This window comes from Astatotilapia calliptera, chromosome 5, assembly GCF_900246225.1.
Source record: "Astatotilapia calliptera chromosome 5, fAstCal1.2, whole genome shotgun sequence".
Lineage (NCBI taxonomy): Eukaryota > Metazoa > Chordata > Actinopteri > Cichliformes > Cichlidae > Astatotilapia > Astatotilapia calliptera.
The window spans coordinates 31,105,580-31,125,699 of NC_039306.1; the positions used below are offsets into that span (position 1 = coordinate 31,105,580).

The 20,120-nt window shown below is 43.4% G+C and overlaps 1 protein-coding gene across 10 annotated transcripts in view; it reads right to left on the bottom strand.

The window, feature by feature from the left end:
• The window catches only part of foxp1b (forkhead box P1b), a 147,921-nt gene that overhangs the window by 18,467 nt on the left and 109,334 nt on the right, over positions 1-20,120 (bottom strand). For 9 of the 10 annotated variants that reach the window (XM_026168893.1, XM_026168895.1, XM_026168892.1 and 6 more), the window contains 5 exons: positions 15,498-15,635; positions 15,126-15,230; positions 11,537-11,684; positions 5,489-5,681; positions 361-468 (listed from right to left, as the gene is read on the bottom strand). In XM_026168893.1, coding sequence (XP_026024678.1) covers positions 361-468; positions 5,489-5,681; positions 11,537-11,684; positions 15,126-15,230; positions 15,498-15,635 — 692 coding nt within the window. The remainder of the gene's footprint in view (positions 1-360; positions 469-5,488; positions 5,682-11,536; positions 11,685-15,125; positions 15,231-15,497; positions 15,636-20,120) is intronic. The other variant, XM_026168898.1, reaches the window with a different exon arrangement.

The following is a 20,120-nucleotide window of genomic DNA, read 5'->3' on the forward strand; positions in this document are numbered from 1 at the left end:
CAAGGCAGTCTAAGACATATACACCAATTCTCCTGTCCGGTGACAAGGGCAAACATGCAGAGCGCCCAAAGTGTGAGCTGCCACAGATAAACATCCTCCCGTTGTTTGTTTGGGAAAAATGGCCCCTGTCACCATGGGAACTGCGCTTATCACAGGAATTAGAGGCCCATGCCGTTCCCAGAAGGAGACCCCACGGTACCCTTGTCAAGAGAGGCCCAACCCAGACTCGAGAATAACAACCAGCTGCACCTGCAGTGCTTTTGAGTCGCTGGGGGTCAGGAAAAGAAAAGTGTAATCGACCCAACAAGAGGACAAACAAACTGTGATAGAAAAGCACCTCCGACTATGACTTTTACTTACTTGAGGAATGACTGGAAATCATCAAACACTGCCTCGCAACCGGGCCACTTGCAAACGCCATGGCCGTACAGAGGGTGACTGTGGGGGGAAGGCTCTTCTAGCGTGGATCTGGGAAAGAGATTCAGAGAAAACGTTTTTAGTAAAGACAGTCCTGCAGTCACGTAACTTAACGACAGGCCAAAGAACCCGTTTTCTCCATTTCAGACGAAGTCCGGTTACTGCTTTCTTGTTTGTACTGTATCTTGTTTCCGCATGAAAACGTTGACTTCTACTTAATCTGTGACCCTTGGGCTTTGTGGAATCACTGTACCTGTGTGATCTGGCTTGCTCTGCTCTTAAAGGAAGGGACTCTTGTTGTGAAATCACAATCAAATCAGTGTGTATTTATTCAGTTTCACAGAGCCATGCTGTGGTTCACTTTGATCTAGACTGCTAGGGGGCTCCCTGAGTTGCTGTTTTTCCTGTGCCGCCTGCTGCATCATGTCATAGAGCCCACCTGGAGGAGCCTGTACCATGATATTAAAACCCCTACTTTCACACCATGCACGTATTGTAAACAACCCTGCCTGGTATCAATTTATCTACTGACCAATCTGTGTCACCAGGGGCTGACAAGCACGCATCTATGGGGAGCGTATGGCATGGTACAATCAGTCTAAATAGCAGGAACATCCCTGAAAAACAAACTCTGAAACATCTTCCATATGGTGAGAGGCACGGAAGCACAGCTAACCACAGTCAGCGCTAAGAGAAAGCGGTCTGTATGGAGGCAGTGTCTGCTAAGAGAGCAAGACAGGCAGCCATATGGACACAGGCACTATACAAGACACACAACTTTCAGCTACAAGAGCCTGGGGGACTGGCCTATATCGCTACCACCTGTGCTTCTGGCGGCTCATGAGCACAATGCTGCTGCTTCTCCTCCTCTAGTGTGAGCCTCGCTCTCTAAGACAACAAGATGGATCAGGAGAGTCACTGCACTAGACTGTTGTGCTGTCACACGGGAGTAACTCCATTCACGTACACAATTTCCATCAGAGATAATAATGTCTAACTCTTCAACTTTACAGGGTTCTTTTAGGGACAGGAATGGAAAAATAAATGCACTGACATTAATAATGTTTTGCATTTCTTGGCAACGATCGATCAGCGCTGATTTCAAAATGTACATAAAACGAACGAGTGAAAAGAAATCAAAGCGCGGCGTGCCAATTTTGCAGGATTAAAAAAAATCTGATGTTCGGATTAAAATCTCATTTGTATCAATGTTAGTAAAACTGTACCTCGAGTAGGAAATTTTAAAGGTCGTCGCAGGTTTCCTTGTGTTATAATTACTTGCTTAAGAGTTCACATTGTTCATAACATGTGATAATTGCATTGCAATTAGGGAGCAGTCAAGCATTCATGAATGTGGTTAGCAGCTTTTTTTCCTCCTCCCTCTTTCAAAAGTCTGAATTTTTTTATTCAATTATGAATTATGCATTCACATTAAGACCTATGTTTTGATACAGCTAATAAATAGATGACGGAAGACCTATTATAATGAGTTTTTAACAAGGAAATGTGCGGACTGGTGAAGGTAACACTGGCTTTTAATTTAAAGGGATCCTTTTTTAATTCTTTGCAGGAGGCTTGTTGGTTAATTCTGTATTAACAAGATATTGAAATAGGAGTGCACTGGGAATCAGTGAGCACAAAGCGCTATGAGGGGCTGGCGGCAGAAGAGCCCTTTTAAACGGTGGATGGCTAAACACTAGTAAATGACAGAATTTACACCAAATGAGCTACATTAGTGTAATAGGAGAAGAGTGCAGTATTCATGGGGTTTTCTCCCATTTGAGAACATGTTCAGAGGAGGGGGGGGGAAAATGCAGCTTCCCATGTTGCGTTAAATTTGACTCGCACCCACGACAGGTTTGTCAGGATGTTATTATTGTCAGCCAGCCGGGGGGGGAAGAACACTCTAATGATCTCTTAAGAGCGATGAGGAAAACCATGTCATCAGCTTCTTTAGAGGAGAAGGAACATTAAAGTGCCTACAGACCCGGCCAGACAGTGCGTTAACCTTCCAGGTGTTGCACTCTGTTTATGTGTAGACAGACAGGCACAAGTGCACACAAAGGTGGTTTTGACAGCTGCTAGCCAGTTGTTTTCCAGCTCACTTATTTTGATGAGATGCTTTGGGCCATAAACAAGTGGAGATCCACGGTTGAGATTCTGTCCTGGTGGACTCAATACCTCAGCAAACGTGGGAAGATTGATATCCACCATGCTAGATGGCAGCGTCTGAAGCCAATCACTACATCCATCCTCGGCACTAGCGCCGACTTTAGCCTATCGCCTTGTGTCCATCCCCAATTCACACCCGCTACCCTCCTCCCCTCTTTTCACTTTCCAGGATCCTTTCCTTCTGTCTTCTCGGTGCCACTGCATGCTTTAACCTAAATGATTTAATTATCAGTTTCTTCTGGTGTAAGACAAATGAAAGGCAAGAGAGAGATGGGAGTGCTGTGCCAAATCTGATTATTTATCTCCTTAACAGATTGCTGTGTTACAGTCCCAGAGCTGTGGTTACTGATGGTTGTTGGGAAGTAAAGTGGGCCAAGTACTTTGTGAGGATGCTCCCAACCCCCTCCCACTTTATAAAGCTGATGCAGCAATGTGTTGGGAATTTGTGTCAGATACAGATCATGCACATTTGATTTGAATAAGCAAATCATTGAATAAAGATGACCTGACTCACAGGGGTATATCTCTATCTGTGCATAACAGTTCGTGGGCTGGGAAACAACACGGGCTGACAGATTGAGTGACTCAGGATCTGGTCATATCAGGGATGTTATTCAGACAAACAAAAATCCCAGCCTGCCTTGCCAGAGTGTTCTTTCAAACAACTAAAAGCAGGAACACGTGCCTCATCTTCGGTGTGTCAAGCCAGCAGTGATTGAATTTCTCCTCCTTCCTTAAGACGGAAGTGCAAAGCCGGTGAGTGATTCCTGTGGATGCACTTAAGGTTTTAGTTGCAGGCGTCGTTGTGCCTAGGCAGATTTTATATGACACATGAAACTAACTACATGGTACTTAGGGCCTGCTGTAAACCAATCTGAAGCCAGTCGGGAAAACAGGCCCATCAGCAGAGAGGCTTGTTTCTGTTGCATGACAAAAGGACTTGCAAAACCGCATCAATTAAAAGTTCATTAAGTTCAGCACCGGGAGGATGAGTGGATGCTCTCTATTTACGCCCGGGCCGGCCCAGCCCATTATCTTCAACCTGATTATTCAAATCCCTGGATTATAACACAGACGTTTTCTCAGAGCCTTGCTTAGAATAATCATACTTAATAATATTTCATTTTTCTTCCCATGGAGTCTGATTAGAATTGAGGCTGCATCATCAAAAGAGAGGCATAACGCTCTTGATAGTTGTGCGATTTAAAATTAACACAAGAAAGGATTATTGGTTGTGTGAATCTAAATTAGCATCATTCAGCATTTAATAAGGAATGTTTTGTGTTCGCTTGCTATCAGTCATCTTTTTTAGTAATTGTGCAGTTAAAACTCTGGGTAGGTAATCCACTTTCTCCAACAGATGGGGTGGATGAAAATCACCTGCCTGGTTTTCTGACAGATCTAAGATACGGTGAGAATATTCAGACCGAGGCTGCCTTCTTCACTTAAGCTTGTGTTAAACTGCTGCTGACAACTTCTTTAATCTCTGACAGTCAGCGCGAGGCAGAGGAGCTGCCAGCTCTTGCGTTATGTCTTCCCCGATGTTTCATGGAGCCCTCAGCTGAAGCTGGTTCTTGCCTTTTTCTGCCATCGACGCTCACCTTGTTTGCTCCACTTGCGACAATACGCGGTGGAGTGAGCAACGAGTCGATAGCCTCCCCTGTGATTTGTCTTTAACTACACAGAAACCAGACACTCAGCCAGACGCTGGATGGAGCACTGGAAGCCTGTGAATACTGTCAACTGCAGGAACAATTTATGCCCGCTTTTTTTCCCCTGCACCGCGGCAGGAGATAACTTTGAAAGACACTAAAGAGGATGAGTCTGTGCAGGTAGTATGCCATTAATCTATATAGAACCAAAAGCTCTACTTGAAAAGACATAACTGTTCTCTATCAGCACATCATGATATACTCCCTTGGTGTCACTCAGATCCTCTCTGTAACCCATCCTCCACATCCCTCCCCATAAGCAGCCCCTCTTCACCTCTGAAGACCTGCTTAGTTTACTGTGCTAAACATGTTTTCATCTGCATTGCTTTCGTAATGACGCGTAGGTTTTGATCACTGAAACACAAGTCAGATGTTAGGCAGTGAGCTCATGGTGCCTGGAGGCTCCTCACTAGCAGTTCAAAGATCAGGCTTTGGTGCAAGAAAACAAGCAAATGTGTAAGATGCCAAATTAATTCCTTCCTTAAAGACACATACACACAGCTCAGAGAGCACATGCCTTTCAGGGATGATTTATGGTGGTTTGGAAAATATCACCCAGTGTTTGCTTCTCCTAACATATAACAGCTTGTTGTTTTTGTTTTGTTTATTTATTCTGTAACACAGTAAATAAACAAAACAAACAGACATTTATGATTCTTTAAGTTCCCCATTCACAAAGGAATGTTTTTACTTCCTGGTGATCAAAATGTTCTCAAGGAAGTGCAGTGGAAAATCATAATTCAGCTATTCTCCCTATACAACTTAGTAAAAACAATAAAAAAACACGGTGATCCCCCCCTGATAATTTTACCGAGATCTAATTTCAACTATACGCACATTTCTCCCTGATGTTTCTATGTAATCCCCAGGTGTACTCAGTGGCACAGAAAGGTAACTGTGCTGGTCTTCAGGAATACTTACAAACTATAAATTAAAACAGTAATCTGTTCAAGTCTAGAGGGATTTCTCCATCAACTCAATCCATGTGGAAAAAAAGGGTAATTTAAAGTGGCATATAAAGCAAAACGAGTTTTTCTTTAAAGCGAGATGATGTTTCCCGAGGTCACAGTTTTATAAAAACCTCTTCCCTGTAGCAGTATCGTGAGATCACACAAGCACTGCAAGTCACATGCAAATAAAAGAAAACAACAACAACGACCCGACAACACCCTGCAGATGAGACTTACCCTTCTCTCTTGTGACTCATGTACTGGCCGTTGGTGGAGGCATGCTGGTTGAGGAGTGGGTTCTTTGGCGGTGCCGGGGAGGACAGGTCGAGGCCCCGGTGGCCGTTGTTACTGCTGCTGTTGTTGTGCTCCTCCTTTACGTGAGCGTTTGTCACCTCTTTCCACAGTTGTTGCAGCTCTGTCGGAATCATGCCTGAGACAAACAAATTGGATAATTAAATCAATTAACAGCTAATCCAACTCTCTTCTTCATCACTTAATTAAATCAAAGCGTCTGTAAACAAAGCCGAGTATTAATTAGAAAATATTCCACTACAGGGTAATGCACTGAGAGCTCCCTCGCTCCTCTCTTCTCTCCCTCCCATTTTCTGTGATCTGAAGCGTGTTTGTATACACAAATCCCTGGCATTCACGCAAATTTCATGCCCAGAGTAAATAATTAACATCCAGACAAGGCATGAAATCTGAATAATCACCATCATTTTCTCCCAACAACAGAGATGTGCAGAACACACACAACAAAAAGTTTACAATAGCGACGCTAGAAAACATCCCACCCCTGTTTCCTTGAGAAACAGGACCCTGGGGTAATATTCTCAAAAGCACATTAATGTGCAAAATACTTAAAGCTCTGCACCGCCTCCAATTGACACAGAAGACTTAAACCTCATTTAACAAGTCAAGCACACTGCAGCTCACACAGCCCTTTGAAAAAAAAGGGGAAAAAAATCCCTTGAAGACAGAAGACATTTTTCTGCGTGCTGAAAACACATCTGCAGAGCGTGTGTGTTTTTTCAGCAAATGAGTGACAGCGATCCCGACACTCAGGGCCAGACTCGGGATGAAGAAGGATAATGCAGTGCTTGTGAACCCTACTTTCCGTGTCTCACAGCAGAGAGTCTTTGTTGGCACACAATACGTATGTGTCCATCTATGGTGTGTCTGAGAAGTCTGCTTTCACTTGACACAAATGAGGACAAAGCTGATATGTAAAATAAGATTAAACCTCATGGGCGAAAATCTGTGGCTACGAGTGTTTTCAGTCAAAACACGGTGCGTGCGGGCAAGCCCGATTTTAATAGCGCTGAAAAATCTAATATCAAAATATATGTGCATTTGTAATGGGGATTCAAGTCTGTGCTTAAATAAGCCACATGTTTTAAGCATGGCGGAAGAAGCCCCTTGGATATGTGGTGAGTTTAACCACAGAGCAAATGGGCAAGACCACTCGTTTAACATTACAATTAATTAAATCCATTCTCAAAATGAGCACTGGCAAATGAAAGATGATTTGCACATGCTTATCTACTCGGGTTTATATTCTCCGGATCCCCCCCCCCACTCCTCCCTGTTTCTCATCACCAGCTCTATAGATACCAGAAGTGCTCCTTTCAAGCACCAGATTGTAATACATTGTGTGCAAAATGCTTAGTCTTAATTTATTCCTGTTGTGGAAAATAACTGTGAGGTGAAGATCTCAATATGATCAGCAAAAATATTTTTAATTTGATAAGCTACTAAAGATTTTAATTATGCTGGTAATGGAGAACATTGGCCTAATGAGGCGGAGGACTCCAGAGAGACGCAGGGGCTAAGAACTGTGAAATGAGTCTGATAGGATTGCTGTAAATTCACACTAGATCGTTTGCATATCAAAGAGCAGGAAATGATTGCAGGACAAATCAATAACCTTTCCACGTTCCAAGGAGCGTCTTCCCTCATTCGGATATTTCAGCACACTCGCTCTATTCTGTCTGCCTGTATTCTCCCTTATTCTCCTCATTGCCTTGATGTGCCCTAATCGAAGTGCGCATTCATGACAGGCTAAACATGCTTTATTTCGCGCTCCATGTTATAGCATGCTAATCCGGCGCTTGTTGATTTCCAGTTTCATTATCAAAGGCTGCATTGTTGTTTTGGACTTTGGAGCAAAAGTTTGTTTTTCCTTCTTTTTTTTCCCTGTGATAGCTGGTTTAGAAGAGGAAGGTCACTGGTGATGTGAGTGTCCTGCGCTCTGACAGAGGGAACAATCATTTTCCCCCCACTTGGTGCCCGGTGACAGTGGGCGATGTATTTTTAGCCGATGTGCTTGACAGGGCAGCCCACACTGGCTCAATTACCCAGCAGTCCTGGTGACCCCAACACCACTGTTTACTCAGATGAAACCACAGCACATAGACCGGTCTGATGAGAGAGGTAACGGAGTGGGACCAACCTGTCTCTTTCTGGATCTAGTCTGCAGTTTTATTGCTCTCCGTTCGCCACTTCCCTCTCCTACCCCAACCTCTTCAAACTCTGCAACAGCTATGGCTCATGATTCCACATAAATGCCAATAAAATATCATTACACAAAAGTCTCCGTGGGTATTATATTTTGTGTTGGGACAAAAATGCATCGAGTTTCTCTCCATCTGATTACTGTGGGACACATAATGACATTGATCTGTAAGTCCTTCTTTCTTTGGTACCCAGTTTGTCCATCTTTTAAACGCCAGATTGGTTTATCTTTCCTGTTTCCATTTTTCAACACAAGTCTTCCACTCATTACGAGCGGGAAATACGGACAAGCACTTTAAAAAATGTATGTTGTTGGGACAGTTGATTGATCACCGGCCTCCCAACTCAATTTTACCTCCGCAGGTAGCTCTGGCACCAAGACAGGCCTAGCTCTTCAACCTTTTCCTGTCCTTGTCCTCCTGCACCCAGGTGACCATGTTCAAGCAAGCAGAAAGTTGATTTAAGGTTCATAATGACATCAGTTGCAGGCCATCATCCCCCAAATAAAAAATGGCCCCTAGTGCTCCGAGCTCTTTAAACCGTGCTGCTACTTCTCACACAGTGCCGGTGCCATGGGGGGACAGTGACATCGCTATTAGTTTATTGTTCCGTCAGACTGGGACCTTTACTGCACCCCTGTTTATGTTGCCGTAATCACCGGCCTGCTGATATGCACCCCTTTGGCCTGAAATATGTCCTGTCCTAATGCTGCTGGAACTATTACCAGTAGCCCACTGCTGGATGTATCAATCACTGACAGGTCGGCTGCATTACCCGCCGCTGTCCCTGATGTGCTGCTGTTCTGTGAGCACTTCATGGCTCGCCACATTCTTTGCTTTCATATTACCGACAAATTTGTCTTGTCACTGTCCCACTGGCCTCTCTTAGACAGCTTAAATGATGTTGTGCAGCTAGAGGAACTCGCTCTCTCGCAGAGCAACCTCACAGGGTGAAGGTCCATTTTATTCGGGATGTACACAAACACCGGCCACCTTTGTGACACACACACACAGCCACATGTGCAAAAAACATGCAAACACCTTAGCAACGCGAGCCTGAGCAACCACTGACTCACTTATCAGGTCAAGAGGACAGGCTTTTTGTGAGGCAGGTGGGGGTGTTGGTTGGATCAAATTTATATTTATGAGAGTTATATCCTCCCCAAACACATTTTTGTAATTTATAACAGATAGCGCCTGGCCGCTTCCAAGACTTTGGACATTAATGTCAAAAGAATTTACGACAAGAGAAACAAATTACGCTCAAGATAATGTGAGAAATTGTTTTTCACTCAAAAGTGCTATCTACAAGTTTATACTTAATTAGTGCTATCAATTTTTTGAAAAGCTAATTCAGATGCATTCCTTCAGTCCAAAACAATGACTGTAATCTGTCTCAGCCAACAATGTACTGTACCAGACAGAAGAGTGATATATGACTGAGGTTTAAACTGCACTGCAGTACCCAAAAGGACACTTTCTTTAATTATTCTGTTTCAGTGGCCTATTATTTGCTAACCTTTAGCGTTTTCATTCTCTCTGTACATGAAAAATGGAGACAGAGGACCGTCTGCTATAATAATGGGATTTTAAAATAATTATATCGATATCTTCATGTTTAAATGAAAGAAATAAAAATCATCAGTTAGAAAGTCACCGCAATTTACTGCCCCCAAGTTTGAATCCATAATCACTGGGACCCAAACAGAGAAGATCAACTCACTGCTTCCGATGCAGTGCTAGCTGAATATTGCAGATTAGATCTGAGTACCATAGGCCTGGCCCGCTGATGCGTGAAAGAGTTTAGTGATGTGGAAAACAGAAAGGTCATCAATAACTTCAAACAGTCAAGCAGAAAATGTGTAGAATAAGAAGACAAACTGGGGGCCTGGAGCACTAGCCTAAGTGTTGTAACAGCTGTCGCAGACACAGAGTTAACCACGAGGGCAAACTAACCAGGTTTGACTGGTTGCAACAAAAGTGAAACAGACCGCTAATTGTATGTGGGAAGATTCAGTTCCTTATTTCGATGTTTATGCGAACAATAGCCTAGTTAAATTTTCCCTTTAACTACGAGTGTAACTTATTTTAATCTGCCGTTCGGCATGAAAATATATTTGCACGGAGTTAAAAGTCAGATTTTCTCTTAGAACATAAATTCTGTCATTTTATATGGCGTCTGTGACACAGTGACACGCGACTGAAATCACTATTTCAGTACCACGTAGCCCCAACAAAGCATAAGCGAAAACTGAAAAGGTAGCATATGAAGGAGATAAACTTAGTGCCCCCGCTCTCTGATAAGATGAGATGCCTCAGAGGTATGTGATGATGACACAAAATAAACAGGATGTTCTAAGCCTGTTGTGAAATCTATCAAAAGTTCAGTGCCTAGCCATATCACTCACACAATGCTTTACTCAAGGGGTGTGTGAGTGTTTGCCAGACATCTGACACAGAGCAATTCAGCAAAGCGCAACACAGAACACAGCAGTGCTCCACGCCTGTGCCCACGGCGATCGTCTATGAGCGGATGAGTTATTCCATACCCAGTCCAAACAATAACAGCACTGTACAAACCATGTTTGTGTTTGCCTATTACCTAAGCACTCTCCCATCCCCTCCCATTTTTATCTTATTATTTCAAAACTGTTTGTCTTAGCTGTGAATGAATAGTCAATGTCATGTTCTAAAACCCTTATGATGGCGTCTTTGTCACAGGGGGACCGCTCCTTAACATAACATTAAGGAATAAATGAAGAAATAAACTTCCTGGCCAAACAGCAAGTATTGACTTCCTATCAGGTTACAGGCGCTTTTACAGTGACAAGTTTACTGGCGGTTTCTGAACAATAGATCCAGTCTTCCTCCAGGCTAAAGGAGACTGACACCAGAATGCCAATCACAGGAACAGGACAATGAGCTGAAGGACAAAGTGTGGATCTCTGCTTCTGAGCAGTGGGATGTGTTACTTGAGTTAGTTCAGTGTTCCAAACTAAAATCGTGCAGCAAACATGTTTTGGCGTAAAGGAGTTAGATCCCATTTAGTAAAGTGGAGAAGCGATCGCTGAAGATATAAAGCGGACGTCGAGTCAGCATGTGGTTAGATACTTCTAGTGTTACATTCTTGGTCGAGCTCTACGACTATTCGGTGTGTTTGTGTTCAGCTGGTGTTGTTAAGTGTTTTTTAAAGAGTTTATTTGTGTAATTTTTCAAGTACAACACATAACTAAGCAGCTCAGGCATGACAAGACCAAGCAAGTAGGTAAGAATATCAAATACAAAATAATAGGCATCGGTTTCATTCCCAACTCTCACTATCTAAGACAATAGAACGCTTCCTGTAACAATAACATAAACAAGGTTATAGTGAAACTGGTTGAGCAATACAAAAGGTGCAGAGACAGGATAGTCCTGTTTAGAGACCCTGAAGAAAGACGTGCAAGATCAAACTTAAACTCCAGACATATATCTTTGTTGTTGGAGTGACATAGCTGATCCACAGGAAGAAAATATCTATTTTTACAGTGAAGCATTTATATTAATAGGACTATTTCAGTATGGAAAAATCAACATTTTATTCCACCTAAACCTAGCCCCCAAATTAAAGGCTCTTAAAATATGTGTTTTTATAGTGATTCGAGTGTTCTTCAGTTGCTGTGCTTTACATACAGCCACATGATAGGTCATCATAACTGCTTCATTGTGGATGAAATGTTAAAGCTGGTGGACAGGAAGATTGCTGTGCTGCAGTCACATATGAGGTACTAACCCTGAGTGAGGGAGTGCAGTGGCAGGCCAGTCTGTCCAGGCTGGATGCTGAGCAGGCCTTGCCTCTGAAGGTTGAGGAGGTGCTGCTGCTGCACCTGCTGGACCTGCAGGAGCTGCTGCTGGAAAGCCAACTGCTGTGCTGACACCTGCTGCTGGAGGCACACAGAGACACAAAGAGGCACACCATCAGCAAACACATACAAACCGTATGTAAAAGCACAACAGCCAGTGCAAACACGTACATTTGAATTTCAGGTTCCTTTGCATACACCATTTAAAAAACCCATTTTAACATCAAGGTGACAGAGTTCACAGTTAGGGTTGTAAAATGAAGCACTTTAGAACAACATGTTCATTCATAAAAAACAAGGTTAATGGATTTAACGCGTGCTACCACGAAGCCTAATTTTCCTTTTTTTATTTTTTGCCTTTAGTTTGGTTTTGTCAGAGCCCACTTAAGACAGGTACGCTATACATCTCTCTCTCTCTTAATTAACGAGGAGTCGCAAGGCAAATGACAAACAATGAAACAACATAGTTAATCATTCATAATAAGAGCCACAGGAATTTAATTACAGCCATTCATAATTCAGCAAACAACGTGTGACTAAATCAAAGTGCTTAATAACCACCCTAGCAACTCTCACAACTCTCCCAGGCATGGCGCTGAGCTCAGGGATTCAGTCTTCCCCCAACCAGCGTGGCAAGCTGCGTTCAATCGCATGCTGTGGACGGTCTATGTGATAGCTGTTTTGTTCGTCTTACTGTGTTAAGACCGCTTCGTGAAGAAACAGTTAATGAAACAGTCGCGCGTCTTCACTTGATTTTAAAGTCAGGGAGATGAAAAAAAAATCTGGCTCTGAAAAGTGAAACGTGAACTTTGATGGGATGAAAAAGTGAAATAAGGGCACAGAAGAAAATGGAAAGGAAAAAGACAAAGTCAGAATAATAAATAGAAGGAAATTTGCTAATATCCCCAATCCGCCATGAGTCAAAACAAATGAGAGATGGAATTTAGATAACAGGGACACAGAGGAGAGAGATGACTTTTAACCCGTTCATCAACCGACGTTCTTAATAATCCACAGTCAGCTCAACAAAGTGTTGTTGCTGATTAAACAGGACCTAGCTGTACACCTTCTGTATTTTCTAACAGTTAAGGACATAACAAACACGTCTGAGACCCAACAGGACACTAGGTCTGTTTATGAGTATACAAGACCAGTTTGTCAAGCGGGTGGAAGGAGAGGTAGGGGCACTAAAAGCAGCGCCGTGCCTGCCAAGCCGTGCACCGCACCCTTTTACCAAACACAGGATACACCACTTTGTTTACTTCTCACAATTGAGTGCATACAAAAAAGGTCTCTGTGCAATGCGGCAGTCAGGTCACTGGCTGGCGGCTCTGAAACCACTGAAACAGCCAGATAAAACGGGTCCCCTCCGCCCACCCCTGCCGGGCTTGTCAAAAGGGTCGAGCGGCCTTCCTTTCTCTTCCTCTACCTCCCTCCTGCCCTGCACCCAGCCTGCTGCTTCTGCACTGGCTGACTAAAAATAACGCTCTGGGCAGCGCTGGCCCATTACAGCGAGCGGTGTCGTCTCATTGGATCAATCAGAGGAAGAAGGCACTTTGTCAGTGGTAACGGAGGGTCATAATTGAAGAGTAACTACATTCAGTCTCAGGCTCATGTGTGATCTAACCCAAAATGTGAGGGAAGAAAGTGAGACAGAGAAAAAAAGAGCGACTCGATAAAGATCACATTCAGGATGCAGGTGGCCTGTGATCCTCTCTGATGTGTTCTGTTTATGAACGATGGTTGGCTCTTTTTCTCCTTTCATCAGTGTGAGAGAAGTTTCTCTTGTCTTGAGTTTTTCTCTGTTCAGCAGCTCCTCCCTGACAGATAAAGATAATAGTGCTATGGGAGGGGGAGGGGGGCTTAGAAGGAACAATGTCTTTCATCAAAACGCTAAGTAAATAGGCTAAATAAATAGAGGGGTGGCTTTTGAGGGAAAAAAAAGGAAGAAAGAAAATGGAGTGCTGCAAATGAATTTAACTCTCTCCCCTTCATATTTTTCCTCTAGTCCCGTCAGCTGACAGCGGCTCCTGTGCACTCTCAGCATGCAGACACATTAAAAACCCCCAGACCCAATAGACCAAATAAGAGGTTAACAAGAAGTGGCACGAGGGAGAGAAAAATACAGTCCCTGACAAATGATAAAGAGTGGCACTGGCAGCCCTTTATTGTCAAGCTTCAAATATAAAGTTAAAGATCTTTGAAAAACTAAATTTTGATGTCTTTAAAATAAAAGAGGCACAAAGCAACAACAGGGGGTTATTGTCTGGCAGCCACAGGGGATTCACTGCATAATTCTTATTCTGTCTTTTGATGGCTGCTAGAAATGCGACTGAAAGAGAGAGAGAGAGCGAGTGCGATGGAGAAGAGAAAGAAAACATCGGCAGAAGGGGAGAGCCTCTCGAGGCTGCATCCATTTCCTGTGATCATACATAATATGCTTCAAAAGTAGTTTTTTCTTTTATTCTCATGCTCCATTCAACTGATCAATTGCACCTCCTTGTCTGCCCCCCTCGCCTCCCCCTCTTTTTCTCCCTTGCTCCTCTAGTGTTTACATCAGATGCGACTTGGTGACAGGCCCTATCTGAGGCCGAGGAGCTCTGCTGTCATGTTGATTTATGGGAGCATCACGCCACAACTTGTCCAAACTGAAGCCCGCAGTTCATTAATTAGGGAGCTACGACTTTGAAGTTGGGTGCTTCGACAGCACGCGGACGTGTGCGGGAGTGAGCATGCGTGGATGAGCGTGGGTCCGCTTTTAACGCCGGGCTTAATTTTCTGTGTTTCCTTTACTCTCCAAACATTGGAACTCAACGGGGACAAGAGTGAAAATTCCCAGATCGTCTTTGAACTTCTTCTGACCGCACAATAATAATTTGCTTCGTCCACAGTGATGCCTGTATCCGCCTGTCATTAACACGCATTAAGCCGCTGCCTATGAGCAAGCCTCGCTGCACTACGGGGAGCGAAGGAGGGAAAGCAAGAAAGAAAAATGGTGAAAAAAAACTCAACATGGGCAACAAAGCTGGAAGCGCTCTCTGCACTGATATCTCACAATTACATGCCTTCTTTTCCTCTGCCATTTCCATGTTAATTACCGAGAAAAGCCTCTCAGATTTATATGCTCTGTGTTTCTGCCTTTCTCCCTTCTGCCTTTCATTATGTCCTACACAAGGCTCAGAGGAACGGTCATCTCTTTGTTGCTTAGGACACTTGTTTACTAGAAAAAAAACTACAACAATGGCCTGAGTCTTTTCTGTAACATATTATACATTTAATGTGGAGACAGGTCCAAAAAAGAGACACTGGATTCTTAGCACAGTATAAGTCAGTTGTTACCATTTATCCAGCCAGTCTGACATGCTAATCAGAAGCATGAGTGCACTTGATTCTCCCCCCGTCTCTGCTTTAACCACAGGCTGAAAGCAGATGGAGTTGAGGGAGGGAGCACGCATGCCTTCCGTACTCTGTCTGGCCAATGTTTGGTAATGGCAGGCGGCTGGAGTGATGTCAGCTTACCTCTTTACTCTGCTTGCTGCCTGCATGTTGCTGCTGTTGCTGCTGCTGGAGGAGCTGGAGGTGGAGTTGTTCCTGCTGCTTCTTGTAGAATTCTTGGAGTTGCTGCTGCAGAAGAGACGGGAGGGTGACATGTGAAGCAAAGTCTATCAGTCATGCAAACCTGGCAGTGGATTTTGTGAGAATTTTCAACACTTTGAGGGATGCTGTCTTTGAGGCTTAGAAAAGAAAGGAGAATAGCAGTTCAAAGTGAATTTATCTTTGTGAAACATGGTCTATACATAAGAAGATTTTCATTTCAAGCTGAGACATTCACCATCTGAAACTTGATGGCCCCGTCTGAAGAAGATTACTGGTAGCATGAATGTACGTTACCTGTTGTAACATGAGGGCCTGTTGCTGCTGGAGAAGAACCTGGAGCTGCTGAGGGCTCAGGACTTGTTGCTGAAGAATCTGCTGCATTTGCTGTGGAGTTATCACTTGAGGTGTCATCATAGCCACTGACACTGGAACCTGCACACACAACAAGCAGATAGCTGTTAATTAGTGCAGGAAGCAAAAAGCAATCCATCCTCAACACTGGCTCCTTCTTGTTTACTGTCACATGTGTGCTACAGCCTACAAGCAAGGTAGGGTAAAAAAATGTAGCTCAACAAAAAACAAAGACACACATTAGACAAACATAATAGACTATAAGAGGCTTTGATGCATTCTAGGAATTCATCTCAAGTGTCATCTTGAAGTGTTGCAATCTGCACATGACCTCCAGCAAACATCTAACACACACATTTCGCCCCTCTAACCATTATGACACCACACCAGACTGAGACAGGCTAAAGGACACAAGAGAGCCAGGCGTGGGTCAACACGTCCACCCCGACTTCCATCCTTCCACCTTCCCCTCTCTCGCACATACCCCCTCCACAAAACCCGATATGATCTGCATTTACAAACGGCGAAGCTCCAATAAGCATCGCCGTTTGCACGACGCGGCAAATGTGTCATACCTGAAGACGTGAAAGATTGCCTCCAAAAATGCTGTGGTTCGCTTGTCGCGCATGCACGACATGTCATGTGAGAACATTTCATTAGAGATGCTGTCAACAGCGATCTATTATTGTGAAGATATAGAGCGCCTGGAGGAGGAGCCATGGTGAAGAACACACGGGCCCCTAACTAACTCCCTGCAGAAAGGTGTGAGTGCATGACTCCTCAAAACAAGTGATTTGTTGTGACACCGAAAGAGCCCCCACAGTTGTCAGGGTGCCTTAATTGCTCCAGCGACATAGGGGACTTGGAGTGTGTCTGGATGCTGCCACTCACTGCTATGATGTGCAATACCATTAAAAGCTCCTTTCCCTGACATTTGGATGACAAACAGCGATGGAGATATGCTTGTATACTGCGGCGTCTTTGCAGTTGTTAACATGTTGCGGCTGTGGTTCTTTTTGTGCACGAATACATTAGTATCTGTGTGTGCATAAGCGAGTATTAAAATGTACTCTTTCAGGCTGATGTCAGCAGCCGATAGAGCAGACATAACCGGTGACAGACTGTCTTCACCAAGGTTACCCAAATTGTGTGGTCACCTTAAAGCTAATGACACCCCTCTGAATTTTTCATGCTTTTCTGAATGCAATTTAGCTGTTTAAAATCTCGTCCGGTAACGAAGGGGCTTTTCTTGACACACGCCCTGCATCCATATCACCTTATTCACTCTCCCCATTGTAGCATAAAACAAAAACAAAGCACTGCCATAATGAACAGCTTGTAGTGAAAATGCAGAGGAAAGGGCAGTGATGTCAAACAGAACGGAGCAGCTTTGATGCTCTCTGTTAACTTTATTGAGCCGTGCCAGACTACACTGGGATATGTTCTTCCAAACCCAAGAGAATGAAGGAGGGTCAGCCCCACCCAGGACCAACACACACTTCACATTTCTTATTTTCAGCAGGAGGCGCAAGGGGTGCGAGGAGGAAAATGCAATATTAATTCCCCCCTGTATTATGTCTTAATATGCAGTTCATCTTGACTTTTGCACATGACTTGTCCTGTCATTTGCATAGCCTCGGCCTCCCATTTCCTAATTTCACAGTCATTATCCAGCGAAGTCCTTTTTTCTGGGCATCACTAATTTTGATGAACTATTCTGAAGGTCAACCAAGCAGCCTGGTCTTGCTGACATGCAAACCCGTACGTGATGTGATATGCAGTGCACGTCGAAATGTGGCATTTACCCCCTCCAAAAGAGGATAAATAAAAATGCCCCCCCCCCCCCCCCCCCCCTTTTTCTCCACAAACTTCACTTTTACTACATGCGTAAAAAATCTACTCCATATTAGTCATGCTCTATTTTTTACCAGCGTGTAAAGGCTGCAAATTTTGTCTTCGTTTCAAATGTATAATCATTTTGTCATGCCATATTACACAGTGTGATGTGGAAAAGGGGAGAGCAAACTTCGAGTTAACACAGAGGTTTTATACACTTAACCAGATCTCAATAACTGTCGATTTCATTACAAATTACACAGAGATTTCCTTCAGTGTAACTGTCTTAATTCTTTACACCTGAGGTGTGTATCTCATCACGGTTTCACACTTCGCCTTGTCAAGAGCATCTGGCTCTCAGTAACTACAGTTAGAGCAGCCTCCTCCGTGAACAGCCCCAGCAAGAGGCTATTACAGACCCCCATTTTATTACCCATTACTACTGAGGTCATTAGCAGCAAGAGGGATTGTATGCTTCTTAACCTATTGATCAATGTAACTACTACCATTTAATCCTGTGCTGAAGGAGTGAAAATCTGCCTAAGACTGGGTCCTATTGAGTGGAAGGGCGGGAGGAGCACTTTAACTGAAAAATATTGCCTTGGCCGCTGTATCGTGCCCATTTAACGCAAACACAGGACGCCAGTCGCCATTTAGAGCACTCCCATATGGTGCACTCCCTTATCTCTTGGATAACATCATGACTCCAAATGATCCACAAAAATATATCACCATCTAAAGATAGTCTAAAAGGAGACCCGTACTGGGCTAATAACTGGAGGGATCCACTGAGCCCAGCTCTAATCTACTCCACCAATATGAGAGTGTGAAAAAGAGGACATTCTGAGGATGCCAGAAATAGCTGACGTTTATGAATTTCATGAAGGTGTGGTGCTCTCCAGGTGCCTCCCATACATAAACATTCAAACCTGGAACATTCTCACACAGCTGCACAGTGACTGGAGGCAATATACTGTACCAGCACAGGCCTGCTGGCCAAACACACAGATGCAGACAAACACACCCATGCACAGAACTGTGGCATGTTAACTGCCACAAGTACATACAGGCACACGTGCAGCCCATAATAGATTGTATATGAAGAGCAAAACCACATTTTTCACATGCACAAAAAGAAACATGCACGGCACATTGAGTATAAAAATGTCATACTATAAAAAAAACATTTAAAAAGGAATTTAAATGTTAATACTTAACATGATAAAATTATTTTTTTTAAAAAGTGTTTTCCTCAATTTGAAAAAACTAAAAAATTATTAAAATATTCCTCTTGTTTACTGCTCCACTTCTGAAAAAGCGCCAGCACACAGTACAGGAAACATTTGTCATAAAGGGACACCTACGGTGGGACAACGTCTGTCTGTGAGAAACTAACAAGAGAAGAGTGCAAAATGCGATAATCTAATGAGGGAACACACCCCAGATCTGAAAACATTTTAGAGTCACTGATTCAGAGTTAATGAAGATCCCCCTCCTATCACAAGTCAGAGGTCAAAGCACGGCGAAGAGGAGTAAGGTGAATGAGGCTGCACGATAGCGCCTTTTTTCACACTAAGGCAATTAAGAGGAGCAGCAATGAGGGATGAGGAGGTGAATGTCAGTGAGCCCGACAAAGACGTTTCACTGAAAGATACGAAGACGCAGAAAAAAAGGGGGAGAAAGAAAGAAAAGCAGAGAGAATTATCAAATTTTCATTTATATTCCCTGGGGTCGTGTTGTTTTGTGGGGGCATCAAATGGAATGGAGAAGTAAAAAAGAAATACCAGCCCCAGTCCGTTTGATGCTGTTGTTTTACCTTGGCCTGCTGTGGCGCAAGGAAACGACTTCCCATCCCGACTATGATCTCCTGCATGAAAATGTTGCCAAAATGAGGATTTCACGGGAGCTATTGTACTTAAGTGATGTGTGAACATAATTAGTCGTCGACAAGACTGGAAAGACTAATTCCACATTAGCCATTCAGGTTGATTGAAATCTTTGGAGTGGAGAGAATTTCCCCTAAAAAATAGATTCACACCAATAACCTTTCCCCCTAATAATAATTGTAACAACAACAATAATAATAATGATTATTGTAATAATAATAATAATAATAATAGTAATAATCAGAATATCTTGATTTATATTTTGTTTGTGGTTGTCATTATTGGGAAAACAACACAATGTGAATTATGCAGCAGAATTTAAATGTAAAAAGTAGGACACAAGTACTAAATAATCCCAACATATGTTAGACCACCATAATTCCTTTCTTGTCATCCACAATCAAGCTGTTTTAAAAATATTTACAGCTCAGATAAACAGGATAATCACAGCCACATTTACCATGCACTATATCTTCTGAGTTCGGGGCGGAGATGTGTGAGGGGGAGCGAGACTCAAATTATTTGCAACAACTGTAAAAACAAAAGTTAAGATTGCGTTTTAATTAACTCGACGACTACAAACAAACAGGTTTTCGCCGGAGCTCGACCCAGCATCGGGTTTAAACAAACAAACTGCACGGCAACGTGAGCAAGCTCTCGCCCCAGCAATAACAGCCGAGCTGCGACCTGGACGCCGTTTCCCACACTGGAGGGAGCCGCCACTGCAGGTGACCACCGCTGAGGGAGCGCACATAGGTCGCCCTCCCTCTTCCCCCTCAAACGCACACACTTGTGCCGCATCACGATCACACTTTGGTATTTAAAATGTTCACTTTTGTATTAA